The 15150-nt window shown below is 33.2% G+C and overlaps 1 protein-coding gene across 1 annotated transcript; it reads left to right on the top strand.

Annotated features, from left to right (window-relative positions):
• The first annotated feature begins 1417 nt into the window (after positions 1-1417).
• LOC114755674 (uncharacterized) lies at positions 1418-1789 on the top strand. The gene has a single exon (XM_028944542.1). The coding sequence runs from the start codon at positions 1418-1420 to the stop codon at positions 1787-1789; it is 372 nt and encodes a 123-aa protein (XP_028800375.1).
• The last annotated feature ends 13361 nt before the right edge of the window (positions 1790-15150 follow it).

The raw sequence follows: 15150 nt of genomic DNA, 5'->3' as shown, positions 1-15150 counted from the left end.
GATATTTGGATCAATTTGCAGTGGTATTCATTGATGATGTCCTGGTGTATTCTAAATCACCAGAGGAACATGAATGGCATTTGTGGATTGTTTTAGGCATGTTGCAAGAAAAGCAATTGTATGCTAAGTTAAGCAAATGTGAATTCTGGCTAAGTGAGATAAAATTCTTGGGTCACGTAATTATTCGAGGCAGAGTAGCAGTGGACCCAAGTAAGGTAGAGGTCATATTGAATTGGGAACAGCCCAAGACGATGCAAGTGGCATCGTTGATGATAAAAGAACAAGAGTTGATCGAGAATATCTGAGATTGGGATCTCACCGGCCAGTACAGCTGATGGTGGGCCAGATTAGTATTGCAAAAGCATAAGCATAGATCATTGAACAGATCAAGAAGGCCCAACAAAGATATCAACTGGCTGATATTTTAAAAGCCAAAGTGTTAAGAAATGAGACGAGGGACTTCGAGATAACTCAAGAAGGGATCCTAAAATACAAAGGAAGAATTCATATTCCCCCGAACTTAGAAGTTAAGGGGCAAATCTTGGAGGAGGCACACAAGAGTTGGTATATCATACATCCAAGCATGACCAAGATGTATTGGGATCTTAAAGAATCATTCTGGTGGCCTAGCATAAAGAAAGATGTGACAGACTATGTGTCAAAGTGCCTCACTTGTCAAAAAGTAAAGACAGAGCACCCAAAGCCGTCAGGATCCTTGCAACCATTGAGTATTCCAGAATGGAAACAGGAAAGCATTTCCATGAACTTTGTGATAGGACTACCTCGTATATCGTCAGGTTATGACGAGATACGGGTGATTGTAGATCGCCTGACAAAGTTAGCTCATTTCTTAGCCATCAAGAAAGAATACCAACTGGAAAAGTTAGCACGGATATACATCCGAGAAATTGTGAGGTTGCACAGAGTACCTGAGACGATTGTCTCTAATGGGGACCCAAGATTTCTCTTTAGATTTTGGAGAGCGTTATAGAAAGCCATGGACACTAAGCTAAGTTTTAGTATAGCTTATCATCCTTAAACTGACAGGTAGACAGAACATACAATTCAAATATTGGAGGATATGCTAAGAGCTTGTGTCCTAGATTTCAAAGGGAACTGGGATGAATACTTACTACTGGCAGAGTTTGCCTATAACAATAGTTATCATTCTAGTTTCCAAATAGCTCCTTATGAAGCTTTGCATGGGAGGAAATGTAGATCCCCGTTGTGTTGGACTGAATTGGGTGAAACGAAGACATTTGGTCTCGACTTGGTAGAGCAAACCTCACAGCAGATAAAGATGATCTGACAGAGGTTGCTTACGGTGCAAAGTAGACAGAAGAGTTACGCTGACGTACAGAAAAGGCCTTTAGAGTTTGAAGCTGGAGATCATGTTTTTTTGAAAGTTTCTCCAACTATGGGCGTAGGAAGATCGATTAAGGCCTGTAAATTGATGCTAAAGTTTATTAGACCCTTCCAGATCTTATCAAGAGTTGGCCTAGTAGCTTACAGATTGGCCTTACCTCCTAATCTGAGCCAAATTCATGATGTCTTCCATGTTTCTCAGTTGAAGAAATATCAGCCAGATCCCTCATATGTTTTGAAATATGATGACATAGAGCTGCAAGATAACCTCACTTTTGAGGTGAAACCAGTGAAGGTGATAGATCAACAGATTAAGCAGCTACGGAATAAGACTATTCCTATTGTAAAAGTTATTTGGAGGGATCTAACTCAAGAAGAGGCTATATGGGAAAAAGAGAACAACATAAAGGCCAGATACTCATAATTGTTTAATTAAGATATGTTTTTTAATTTCGAGGACGAAATTTATTTAAGGGGGGAGGAATTGTCACATCCCAGAAATTTTCACCTGGCTATAAGGAATCAAAAATTGGGATAAGAGTCAATGTAGGAACTAGATGGGGAGATGAAACAACTTTTGATATGAAACCCTAAAAAAGTCCGAACCGGCATTTTCATAATCCTCGGTCTAAGAAGGGCAAAATGGGAAAATTTGAGAAAAATTCTAAAAAATTTCCAAAAAATAGGAAAAGTGTAGATTAGAAGTTTTGGAAACTTGGTTGAGGCCCAAAAGGTGAAATTTCAGTGAAAGAAAAATTATTACGGAAAATAATTATTTGAAGTAGTTGGAGGCCTCAATAAATCTGGGAGAAAGATGGATAACTTATATAAATATTTATTTGAATTTATAAAATTGGTTCTAGGACATGGAAGCTTAGGAATTAATTTTAGAGAATTAATTTCCCCCTCAGATTTACCAATAAAGGCCTAATTGGAGAAAATTCAAAATAAATAGCTAGAGGTGGCAAAAAATTCTGAAACTTTGTAGATCATATTCTCATATTAAAAGGTGAATTATCATGAACACAAATGAATTTTTGGAGGTCTGAAAAAATTATGGAAGGTTACTAGTAAATAGTAACTGATAAAGTTTCAAATTAGTTTGAGATAGTGATTTGGTTTGTTGGCCATCTTATTGGACCAGCCCACCTTTTGTGGGGCTCACATTGAGTCCAATAAGGACCTAATTTTGTGTAGTTTTCAGGTCCCTCTATTTTTAATTAAATAAATGCAAAATTAAGGGATATTTGTGTGGAAAAATCTAGAGAAAAGCCACTTGTTCAAATCTGAAGTTAAGTGACACTTGATGGCTACTGACACACCCTCTTATCTCTAATTTTGGGTGTGCTAATTAGGGGGAAAATGGCAAGTTATTTGGTCTATAAATACCCCTTAGGAAATACAAATAAATGTTGGAAAAGTTGGAAAAATAAGGGGAGACTCTGTCACTGTAGCTCCAGCCTTGCTTCTTCAAAATTCTTGAGTGTTATAGGCAAGAAATCATCCAACTTACAACAAGGAAACATTAAGGTATGTCTAAGCATCATTATCCTTAAGTTTTATATTGATTGGATTAGGATTTTGGCTTGAAAAATTATGGAAAAATGCTGTAAATTTTAGTCCAGCCATATGATGCCTAGGAAAGGATAGAAACCTTAATAATCAAGTGGAATAAGGAAGATTAAGTGGTGTATGGATTGATTTTCGATGAAATCATAGTTAGGGTTTAAGGGGAGGAATTTCGGTCAGCACTGTTCATACAAGAGCTGATTGTTTTGGCTTGATTTGATGATTCCAATGGCTTTAAAACATGTTTTGTGTAGGGTATGATATTGGGAAGTGTTTAAAATCATTGGAATCAAAAATAGAATTTTTGGAGATATACAAACCCCCTATTCAGCCTGTCACTGTTCATGGGGGAGGAGTTTAAAGTTCAAAATATGATTGCACCGTTGGATTCCTCATGGAAAATTGTATAGAAATGGGTCATGAGGTTATTGATTCTAAAGAAGGAATCATTTTGTTAAAAATCAAAGAAAAAAGGGGGGAAATTGTTAAGTTGAAGTTAAAGTGTTGTAATTAAGTTGTTTAGTGGTTAATGTACCTATGTTTATGCTTGGGTTAATAGGTATTGTGAGGAGGAACCAAGAGGAAGCTTTGTTCTTGGAGTAACCAATTGGACAAGTATTAAAAAGGTAGCTTTGAATTATAATTTGATTGTTAATCTTGCTTGTTTTATGTGATTTGTTATTTACTTGAATGGAGGAACTTGTGTTGTGACAAGGATCAATTGAATGATATTGGTTTATGCTTTGGCCAAATGCATTGAATTATGCCATTGTGGAAGTGTTGATGTTCCTCTTTTAGCATGGCATTAAGCATGATTTTATGTGGTTGATTATGCCTTGAGGTATGATAACATGTCACATGATAACTTGCTTGATTTGTATGATAATTGTCATTTAAATGCCACTGAGATTTCCATGAAATCTCATTCCCTCTATGTTAAATTATGTCTCAAATAGGGAATAGCTCAACCTTGGAGCAAGGAAAGGAGTTGATCTTGGGATAAAGGAGTTTTATGAACATTGTATTATGGTGAATTGTTATGCAATGTGTAATAAGCCTTATGTTATGGTTGTATCTAGATATGGATGATGTTATGACATGTATTATACTTTACCCTCATGCCCTAGTATTGGAATTATGCATGGTACATTAAGAAAAGAATGTGGAAAAAGAAAAGGGGAAATAAATTAAAGAAAGAGGCAAGTAGGGGATAGAAATTCCCTAAATAGTGCCAAACTTTTGGCACGTGAAATAATAAGCAATAGTTGGAATTTGCCCATAAAATTTTATAGGCTTATAAATCTCATTTTAAGCTTTAAATGAAGTGGTAAACCATCAAAATCAGAGTTTTTTGCTAAGTGTTATGCCCTTCCAAATTTGGGCAAAAATACTGGAAATTCGAAAATTGACCAAATGAATAGTATATTTTGTTGAATTTTTTGGTGCTTTTCTGGATATAATTGAGTCCAATAAATATTTTTCCTCTATAGAACTCTTAGCGAAATTCGTGTGAAAATTAGAATCACCTCGTTTTGATTTTTCTAGAATTAGTTATGAATTTTCAAATTTGACCCATTTTCAGATGAACAGTGTACGGACAGAATTAAATGTAAAATTTTAAAGTTGAAAAGTTTCATCCGGAAACACTGCGAAACACATTATAATGGTTCCAATTGATGTATAATGTGATATGAAAGGAGTTGTGACCAAAAAAATCTGATAAATCTACGGCTTAAAGAGATTACAACATAGTTGCAACAATATACAGGTCATAGGTAAAGAAAGCTAGTATAAATTGTTTATTCCCCGATATAGTTTTAAAAGCAAGAATATAACACTAATTACAAACTACTCCTATTTATATATTTAATGTCACATTGAATCCTACAGTGATTAAAGTAGTAATAGCATCTCATATAATTTCACTTGGAAGGAAGCACATGATTATCAAAGTACCAACATGAGATGGTTGCAACTTTAATAGTGTCACATCCCGCAAATTTTAACCCTGGGAAAGTGAATAATACATTAGATAGAAGATCAAGTAGTAAAGTAGATTTAGAGGCAAAACAACTTTTGAATTGAAATCCGACTCTTGTTCAGACTGATATTTTTGAAATTATTAGTCCAAGAAGGGCACAATGGGAAAATTAGAGAAAATTTCTAGAAAATTTCTAAAAAATAGTAAAAAGATAAATTAGAGGTTTTGAAACCTCATTTGAGGCCTTGCAAGTGGAAATGACATAAAAATAATTTATTACAGAATTTTTTGTAAGCAGAGGTTTTTCAGAAAAAATAGTGAAAAATTAGCTCGAAACAATTATTTTAAATATGTAGAAGCTTCAATAATTTAGGAAAAAATATAAAAAAAATATTCAAGATTTATTTGAGTTTGTAAAATTATTTCCAAGACTTGAAAGTGAGAGGATTAATTTTAGAATATTTATTATTGAAATCTTATCAATAAAGCCTGATTTCGGAGAAAATTCAAAATAAATAATTAGAGATTAAGATAAATTCTAGAAACATTTAGGGTACTTTTCTATCTTAAAATATGATTTTTCATGGGTAGAAATGAATTTTTGGAAGTCCAAAAATATTATTAGAAATTAGACAAGAAATTTAGCCCTTCTTTCTTTAGCCCATTAGACTTGATTTTGGGCCAGGAATGAACAGTAATTTTGTGGTCCAAGTGGTGCACATAGTTATGGAATAAAATAATACAAAATATCATATGATTTTATCAAAAACATTATCTCTTAAGGGATACTTGTACACTCCTATATTTCTACAGCATTTTAAGGTGTCTACATGTCCCAAAAACTCTTGATTTTTAAGGGATACTTGGAAGGAAGAGGAGGCCAAGTTGAAGTCTATAAGTGTCCCCTTTTACACCTTAAATTTAAGTTATTTTGGCACTTTAAAGGGGGAGGTTTTGCTATAGAACAAGATGGTTTTTGGGAGCCAAGAACATGCAAATTTATGCCAAAAATTATCAGGCAAAAATCAAGGATTAATCAAGGTATGTTCAAGTTTTAATTTGGCTATGTTTCTTGCTTGTTTCAAGTGGAATTGGATGAAAAAATTCTAAGGTTTCATGCTGCCAAAACTTCGGTTGATATGAGAAAGTATCAGGGAAGGATAGAAACTATGATTTAGAGCTTGGAATAGCTTGCCTGGTTGATGTTTGGATTGATTTTTGAAAGAAACTCCAAGTTTCCCAAATTCTGTGATAATTCAACCACTTCAAGTTCATGGGGTTAGAGATCGTTTTAGTTTAATTTAATGATTCTAATGAGTTTAGAATATGTTTTTGTGTAGGAATATGGCAAGAAAAAGTGTTTGAAAGCATTGGAATAAAAAAAATGAAAACTCTAAACATAAACTACCTTCAATTCGGCCATTGCTTGTTTTTTATGTTAGAAATTATTTCAATGTGATTTGATGATTTTAGTGAGTCTAAAAGGTGTCTTTATGTAGAGAAACACCAAAGAAAATTGTTTAGAATTATTAGAATAAAAAATAAAAATTTTGGATTCCAAAAGCATACTATTCGGCCAACTCAAATTGAAAGGGAAGGAGTGTGATTTTGATAAAACCAAGTTGATAATTAGATTCTATATGAAAAATTGTGTAGCAATGATTCAAGAGATTGATTGAAATGAAGATGAAAATTAAAATCAAAAAGTAAAAAAAAAAAGAAGGAGGGTTATAGAATTTTATGTGTATGTATTACGGTGGATAATGTGGCATGTATTTATGCGTGGATTGATAGGCATTGAGCAAGAGAACAAGGAGGAACAACAAGGAATCAAAGAGGCCAAAAATCTTGAGATAAAAAGAGGTAGCATAGAATTTACAATTTTAATGTTAACTTGCTTGTATTAGACTTAAGGTTTTGATGATAACAAAATAGGTAATTAAGTTTCTCTACATAATTGTTATATTAATCGATCAAGTGTTTGATCATTGGTTGATTGAATATGTGTTAGATAATTTGACTCTATGTTTTGAGTTTAAAAACTATTAAGTTTTATCAATCACGTGTTAGATAATCTTTGTGCTAGATAATTTGCTAGATAAAATAGGTTGATTGATCACCTGTTTGATTATTTGTAAAACTGTTTCAATATAAGGGCTTTTAGAAAGTTATCGATCACTTGATAGATAATTTAATAATTGATAAGCGATCAGGTAATAGAGGTTAACTTCCTCACTTTTGACAAAGGGTTAATCGATCACCATATCGATTAAGAGGTAATTGATAATGACTTAAATAATTGGTAAGTCTCTGACTCACTTATTGTTTGAAATGGTTTATGGATTATCAATCATCTTATCGATAATTTATTTATCGATAACTTGTTCTGACTTTGTTTGGTAAAACTTTAGCTGATGATTGATAAGCTACTCGATCAAGCCTCTTTCTGTTATTTTTGTTTTCTAAGTCCTTTTATAGTTAAACATCGATCAAATGATCAATAATTACACTAATTGATCAAATGATAAATTATTGACATGCTTTTCTACCTTTCTATGATGAAGTACTTTAGAACTATTTTGGGATAACCTATTCGATCAAGATATTATCGATAATGTTTTAGATTAGCAAGTTCAAAATACTTTTTACACAGTTACTTATATTATCGATAATCTCTTTGATTAAGTGTTTATCGAACATCTGTTCCATAAATTGCAAACAGATTTCTTTATACTGTTCTTCACAATGACATTTCAAAAAACATATTTTCATAGTATCTTTAAGCTTTTCTCAGCCTTCATTAATTATCTTATATTCTTATAAAAACTGAGAAAGCACTTGTCTCAACATTACAAGATTTTTAACTGATTATGATATATATCTTCTTGTTGACTATACTCCATCATTTATCGATCACTTATTCCATAAATAGTTTATCCATAATGACTTTGATAAATGTTTTCTTCTTTTAAGTTTGATTCCCTTGCTTTTAATAGATAAAATTATCGATCAAGGAATTATCAATCAAGACTTTGATCAAGTTGATTCTTTTTACTTTCTCATGATTTAATCTTTGATCTTATGATTTTTATATCCTGTATCAATACTATGAATCAACATCTCTTCTGTTATTCATTCATAATCATTTAAGAAGAATACTTACACTTTTACCAAGACACTTCTGCAGATTATGAAGCACAACAGATATATTATAGGCTCAACCTAATGTGTTAGAAGCATTTATTATGAACAACCGCTATAATCGATACTTCAACGGCTACAAGCTCTTGTGTCTAACTAAAAACTGAAAGTCTCCAACTATAAATGGCACGAAGAGCATTGAATGAACCGAGCTACCAATGCAAATTAATCCTCACATTCATTACTCTATTTTTAAGTTATGAGCTTTAGTGTTTATTATATATATATATATATACTCTGTGAGAGAGTTTGTAATTTCTTTTACTTAAATCTGTGGGTAACTCAAGAGTGTGGACCCTTGAAGGGATTGTAACCTGACGGGTAGTAAAGGGGAGTAATTGAGAGTGATTCAATTGTTGTACTGTGGCACCAAGAGCCCGTTGAATCTTAGGGTTTAGTGGAAAACTTAGAAGCACTCTAAGGACCGGACGTAGGTCAAGTAGTTGAGACTGAACTAGTATAATCTCCTGTGCCATTCTTCATCTGCTCATACTCGATGAAATCTTTCTAAACCTGTCTCTATTGCTTTAATTGATTATTTATTTTATTAAGTTGATTTTTTATATATTACCCGATTTAACCCCCTCTTGGGTGAAACTGCCACTAACAACTTGGTTGTTACATGATATAATTCTTTGAATATATGCCACGTGGTATTTGAAATTGTTTGGTGGTAATATAGTTGATTTGTTTGCATGGTATATCTTGGCATAATGCATTAATTTATTAATTTGGAATGATTTGCTATGGATTTTCTATGGCAAGAGGTAGAAAAATATTTTATGGAATTGATTGTAATATATCTTGTATGTTTAGCATTATTATTGTAATTTCTTTCCTACTGAGATTTCCATGAAATCTCATTCCTCTCTATGTGCAAGTAACACCAATAGGGCAAGCAAGTAGTGTGGCTAAGGGCAAGGAAGTGTTGCCACCATGAAGAAGAATGTTATGAATTTTATTTAGAATTATGTTGAACTTTATATTATGTGTTTGAATGACTTTTAAAGCTTGTAAATTATGATGGATTACTTATTATATGTTCTATTATGTGGTTGAGTGATGGTTGAGTGGCTATGGTTTTAATTTGACAAGTTTTGCATGAAAAAGGATAAAAGTTGACTTTTTAAGGGGAAAGTTTGACCATATGAGCTTTTGAGCAAATGATAGAGTTTGGACATAAAACTTGACAGTATAATAGATTAATATTTTTAGCTTTAAGATAAGTGGGATTTCATGAAATTTGGAGTTTTGTATAAAGAGTTATGCCCTTCCAAAGTTGGGCATAAATTCTAAAAAATTAGAAAAATGACCAAATGAATAGTATAATTTTACGCTAAAACTAAGCACACATGAGCTAAGCTCATACTCTAGACTTATTTTTCCCTTAAAGAGTTCATTACAAGCTTCAAGTAGGACTTAGAACCATATTTTTTTGAATTTTTTAGAATTAGTTATGATTTTTCAAATTCTGGAGAAATCTAAGATTATAATGAATAGTAACCCAATAGGAAAGTTTTAAAAGTTCAAAATTTTCCAACTTAAGGACTTAAAAAATGGTTCCGGTTGCCCCGACTTGATATAAAATTGGGTATTAAAGTAAGTTATGATATTTTTGGTATTAGAACAAAGGTTTTGGCTTACTACAGCATGCTCTGATTTGCGGTAAGTTTGTTATGAACGAAGGTTTTGGCATGTTTATTGTGTGCTTTTGATGTGGTGAGGAATAATTTTTCATGGGATAAGTAAGTAGACGGAAGGGAAGGATATGGCTTGTGTTGAGGAGTACCGAAGAATGATATTAAGAGAATAACCTGAGAGATAGATAGCCACTATCTAAGAGAACCCCCTCTGGGAAAGAATGATTGAATTGAAAAAGCTTGACTAGGATTTGAGTTGAAGTCAAGGGATTTCCCCAGAGAGAGGGTGATACTAGAGCAAAACAAGTAGGGGATGTTAGTCCATGCCTTAGTATGATGATGGAGTGATAAACTAAGCCCAAATGTTTATTGAGGCCTCGATAGTGGTAAGGTGATAGGAAAGGAGACTACTTTAGGTCTTGAATGGCCAGTTAGAAATCACTTAAGGAAGTAATAGCACCAAGTGATTAGCTATTTATTTTGACATAAAGGTGACATTATTATTACTGCTGTGCCATAATAGTAATAGGTGGAAAAGGATATAATATTAAGAATGTGATCTCTTTATTTCTTTAAATGCTAAGGAAGGTATCATGATATATAGACTTGATGTTGACGTTCAGATAAGAACACAAGAGGAGTAGGCCAGATCCTTTGTTAATCCAGTAGTAGCTCTAGTAAATTACCTAGAGGAACAGCAAAGGATGATAGAGCAACTCATGGTAGCATAGGCTAGGCAAGATAGAGAAGCTTTAATTGCAGCAGTGGTAGCTAGTATTCACCAATTGCACCTAGACCCAAGGATCATAGGACTCCCTAAAATACTGAGGCAATTTCAAATCCCTTCTTTGGAACAAGCTAGGATAACTGTGGGACAGGATATAAGGCAGTAATAGATTACAAAATTTTATCGATATAATCCCCTTATTTTTTTTAAGGAAACACTGATAATCAAATTGCAAAGGATTGGATTAGGAATCTTGGGACAATTTCACAAAACATGAATTGTCCTTATGAACAGAGAGTATAACTGGCTATGTTAAGACTCAAAGGAAATGCTGAATAATGGTGGAAGGACATAAAGCCAATTCTACAGGTAAGAATACCACAATAACTTGGAACAATTTTATGCCAAATATGTTCCCCAAGCTGAGAGAGATAAGAAGAAAATAAAGTTCCTTACTTTAAAGCAAGCTGAAGATGAGTTCTTTGAATGTTATTTGACCAAACATATGTATATGTTACATTACTCCACTTACTTACAGGAAGCTGTAAGATGGAATATAGAAAGCTAATTAAAGGTCTTAAACCTACTCTCAGGGAATGCACAGCTCCTATGCAATTGATAAACTTTAACATGGTAGTAGAAGTTTGCAGAGCCAAAGAAAGTGGCCAAGATCATCAACTCATGATGGAAGACACTCTTGGGAATAGAAATTTCAAGCCAGAAAGTACTTCAAAAAGAAAAAGGCTTAGAAAGAGTAAGCAAACTAGAGAAAGTCATAAATGAACAGATTCAATTTGAAGAGAAGGGCAAAAGGATGTAACCCAAGTCGGAAATATCATGGGAGTAAGCCTTGTCTTGTAGGATTAGCTACCTACTACAACTATGGCGAGACTGGATACTATGCAAGACAATGTCATCAAAAGACAGATGCTTTAATACCCCATGATGGGGAAAGAGTTTTTGCCCTTCCATAAAATGAGACCCAATGGCATCCTAATGTAACTCAAGGTACAATTCAAGTAATAGTTACTGCTTGAATATAGTATTTAACTTAAATATGAGCTATTCACTCATATTATGTAGTTTTGGGTGGTAAGAGTTGAGTATTGGTGCATCCTTTCATGATTTAATTGGTCTTAGTAAACTTTATGTTATCCCTATTAATGTGTGCTTGAGCTATGCATTATATTGCATGATGTATGAGTTTGATAGAAAGGAAATTTGATGCTAAAATTGTGTTTTTGTACAGATGGTAATATAAAAGTCTAAGGTTGGCTTTAATAGGATTCAAAACCTATTTATACATTATGCGAAGAAAGTTAAAGTAAACTATCTAGAGTTTTACTATTGACTTAAGAAACATTAGAAAAATTCCCTGTGAGGAATAAACAGTATTAGTAACCAGAGATAGATTTTCGGAGTCATGGACCAGTAGAAAGAACTCGATCAAGTTTACTCCAAAATAAATATTATTAATTATTTTATTGGATGAGCTGCATGTGTAGGTTAAGAACATATGGCTTGATGATGTAAGTATGATGTCATAAGGGCATATGTCATCTCATGACAAAAAGGTAAAATACAAGACCGAATGATTTAGTGAATCAAATTTCTGATAACCTATCTAAGACAATAGTTAAATTGTCTTGTCTTTAACAAGGCTCATTAAGGAAAAAATAGAATGAAATGTTTTGGATAATGATTCAACTCAGGTTACAGCTTAAATATATGAGACTGATGATTATGAATAAGGGTGATAGATCAAAAGTTAGAGACACTGGTTAGAGTATGTCTCAATAGAGGTCTTTTAACTAAAGTTGAAATGAGGAGACTGCTGATGAATTATGTACCTGGCCTAGATAACATATAATAAAGACATTTGAATGATTATGCCTGCTGAGCGATGTGATAACCAATGCATAACCATTTAAGTGACTGGCCAGGGAATAAGAAGAGGATAGAGGGAATACCAAGCAGGCAATGTTATTGAGGATAAGGAAGATGAGAAACAAATAAGAATGTTATAGATGATAATTGCATTGGCAATCAGAATAAAGAAATAAAGATGTTTCCAATGATACTTCGATGTTCAATAGTACTTAGGATGGAATGAAATCCTTTAACCTCAAGACATCTATGAAGAATATGATTGTAGCCTCAACTGAATAAGAAATTTGAGAAAAAAATTTCTATGGATGTTTGCCACTGCCTATATAATCGAATGAATTAGTGGAAAGACTCTTCATAACATAGACATGGCATATGAAACAGGTACTCCAATAGAGGTTGAATATAGGGAAAGCCTTGACCACAAGAGTACCTCTCTGAGATTGGGGATGGTCTTTTGATTCAGAGTTAGCACTGCTCTACCAAGAGCAAGCTATTCTCTAAAGAAAATATAGGGAAATAGTCAAGATGGAGTTGACAATGATATATCCTCCATCATTGACTGTGTAAATTATCACATCCCGAAAAATTTCACCTGGATATAGGGAATTAAAAATTGGGATGAGGGTCAATGTAGGAACTAGACGGAGAGATGAAACAACTTTTGATGTGAAACCCTGATAAAGTCCGAGTTGGCATTTTCATAATTACTGGTCTAGGAAGGGTAAAGCGGGAAAATTTGAGAAAAATTCTAAAAAATTTCCAAGAAAATGGAAAAAGTGTAAATTAGAGGTTTTGGAAACTCCGTTGAGGCCTGCAAGGTGGAATTATGGTGAAAATAAATTGTTACGGAATTTCCTGTAAACGAAGGTTTTACGGGAAAATATTAGAAAATCTGAGAAAAATAATTATTTTAATTAGTTAGAGGCCTCAGTGAATTTGAAAAAAAGTAGATGAATCATCTAAATATTCATTTAAATTTATAAAATTGTTTATAGGCTTTGAAAGCTCAGGAATTAATTTTAGGGAATTTATTTTCCCGTAGTGACATCGATAAAGGCTTAATCGGAGAAAATTCAAAATATATACTTAGAGGTGGTGAAAAATTCTGAAAATTTTTAGATCACGTTCTCATATTAAAAGGTGAATTATCATGGAGAGAAATGAATTTTTGAAGGTCTAGAAAAATTATGGAATGTTACTAGTGAATAGCAACTGATAAAGTTCCAATTTGATTTGGGATTTTGTTTTGGACTGTGAGCTAACATTGAGGCCAATAAGGGCCCAATTTCGTTGCTGCTGGCTACTCCGAGAATTGATTAAGTAAATGCAAAATTAAGAGATAAATGCTTGGAAAAATCTAGAGATTGGACACTTGTTCAAATTTGAACTTCCCTTGCATTCAATGGCTGGCAACACACCCTCTTATCTATCATTTTGGTTGTGCAAATCAAGGAGAAAATGGAAGATTAAATATTCTATAAATACACCCTCCTAAAATACAAAAAAATGTTAGAAAAATAGAAAAACAAGGGGAGGTTCTGTCACTTTGTTTTTAGCACTAACCAACCAAAAATTTGAAGGGTTTTGGACAAGGAATCATTCAACTTTCATTAAGAAAACATTAAGGTATGCTTATGCCTTCTATTCCTAAGTTTCAAGCTTGGTTATTAAGGGTTTTGGCTTGAATATTCCAAGTGCGATGCTGCCAAATTTTGGTCTGATTATGAAAGGTTTAGGTAAGGATAGAAACCTTAATTAATAAGTGGAATAAGCATGATTAAGTGGTGTATGGATTGATTTTTGGAAGAAAATCCACCTAGGGTTATATATGCATATTTTGACCTAGCACTAATCATGCTGAAGGAAATTGTTTTGGCTTGATTTGATGATTTTAATGGGTTTAGAATGTGTTTTTATGTAGGGATATGTTGTTGGGTAGAGTTTAAAATAATTGGAATAAAAAATGGGACTTTTAAAAATAAATACCCCCTATTCGGCCAGCTACTATTCATAGGGAAGGAGTTTGATTTTTTAAAAATCTGATTCCATATTTGATTCCTTTTTTGTCTACCTAATGCAATTTCTTAATGATTTCTGACTTTAACCTGAAATGGTTTTGAAAGCACCTACTTTTGAGCAATTAAAAAGTTAGAAAACTTGAATTTTGATAAGATTTTTCCATGGTTTTTAGGTACAAAGTTCTTTCAATTCCAAGCATAAAGGTTTTTTTTTTCAAGGTAAGTCTGGGGGAGTGTAGGGTTTTCTAGGCCTAGTGTTAGGCTTTGTTTTCTTTAGTTTTAGGTTGTCTCTTCTTGGTTTTGTGCTTATTTGGTTGTTTGATGTGTGTTGCTTGGTTTTGTGCTTAGATGCCTCGCACAAAGAATCCTGATGTTTCCAGAAGGGATCACCCTCGTGATGAGTCCCAACTCTTAAGGGTAGACACAGTAAGCATATTTGCAAATAGGGGTGGTGTAAGAATGATATATTTCAGAAACTAATGAATATGACTTTTACAAGCTTGCTAAAGAGTAAGGTTTTGGGGAACATATGAAAAAGAGGAACAAGATTAATCTGACACTGGTGAGGGAATTCTACACTTATTCTACCATAGACAGGCATATAAGTATCAGTTTTAGAGGGAAGGAGTGTTATTTTAGTCAGACTATTGTTGAGTCTTTCTACAAGCTGCCTAATATTCCCCACTGCAAGTACCAGCATTATAAGACCAGACTAGATGAAGTCCCTTAGAATGAGGTCTTTCAAACTATAGAGTTGAG

The sequence above is a fragment of the Neltuma alba genome, unplaced genomic scaffold (genome assembly GCF_004799145.2).
Source record: "Neltuma alba isolate B1F8T4 unplaced genomic scaffold, ASM479914v2 tig00010317_pilon, whole genome shotgun sequence".
Lineage (NCBI taxonomy): Eukaryota > Viridiplantae > Streptophyta > Magnoliopsida > Fabales > Fabaceae > Neltuma > Neltuma alba.
This window is presented reverse-complemented; position numbering and strand designations above follow the sequence as displayed.